Genomic DNA, 837 nt, shown 5'->3' on the forward strand with positions numbered 1-837 from the left:
TTTTTGKTAGATTGGGCCATCTGAAAGCAGCCATCAGTAATACACAGGAAATTCGGTCCATAGTTGTTCTGACTACTGAACGGTAATGGATGGTCACCATATAGAACATTATGTATATATCTTCTCCTTGGCTTCATCTAGCTAGTGATGGATCTTGCCTCCYGTTCAGTTTGAAAAGCAGAAGAGTTGTCCATAGCAAAAAAATCTTGACAATTAAAAAARGRAAAAAAAAAGTTGAATCAATGCAGTGTTGTCCAAAATCTGGGTTCTGTCACCCAGCGCAGTCTGACTGGAAGGCAGACAGTCCCAAGGCACTTCACCTAACCGGCATGCGAGGCCTCACAACCCCGCATCCCTCTGAAACGCGGCACCTCATGGCTGAGGGCGCTGGGCGAGCTGAGGCAGGACCCTCGGGTTGGCTGGCAAACCAACACTACCTGCCACCTCCCTCTCCCTTCTCCTCGCCGAGCTTCTCTCCCATCGGTCCTTGACGGTCGACAGACCTCCCCCCCGCCCCGGCCTCCGGGCAAGCGGCGCCAACCGCCCCCAGTGGCAGCCGCCGGCCGCGACCGTTGGGGCCTACCCCGCCGTGGGGGCGGTGATTCCCCGCCGCCATGGCAACCGCGGGGAGAGGGCGGGCTAAGGACGAGCTACCCCGGAAGCGAACGCGCAGGGTCGGGCTCCGCGCGCGTGGCCCTTCCCCTTTTGCCCTCGCCCGGCGCCCCGCGCTGGGTGACGTGTCGCCAGCGCGAGAAGCCGGAAGTAGCCGCCGTCAGGGGAGAGGCGGAAGGGGGGAGACCAAGTAGCGACCGTTGCGGGCGTGTGCGCGCGCGCGCG

At 60.5% G+C, this 837-nt stretch overlaps 1 protein-coding gene across 1 annotated transcript in view; it reads left to right on the forward strand.

The window, feature by feature from the left end:
- The first annotated feature begins 329 nt into the window (after window positions 1–329).
- TM9SF2 (transmembrane 9 superfamily member 2) overlaps window positions 330–837 on the forward strand; it is a 29,280-nt gene continuing 28,772 nt past the window's right edge. The window contains exon 1 of the mRNA XM_085306031.1: window positions 330–414. Coding sequence (XP_085162157.1) covers window positions 330–414 — 85 coding nt within the window. The remainder of the gene's footprint in view (window positions 415–837) is intronic.

This window comes from Rhea americana, unplaced genomic scaffold (assembly GCF_003343005.1).
Source record: "Rhea americana isolate MKP2758 unplaced genomic scaffold, rheAme1 scaffold_23, whole genome shotgun sequence".
Classification (NCBI taxonomy): domain Eukaryota; kingdom Metazoa; phylum Chordata; class Aves; order Rheiformes; family Rheidae; genus Rhea; species Rhea americana.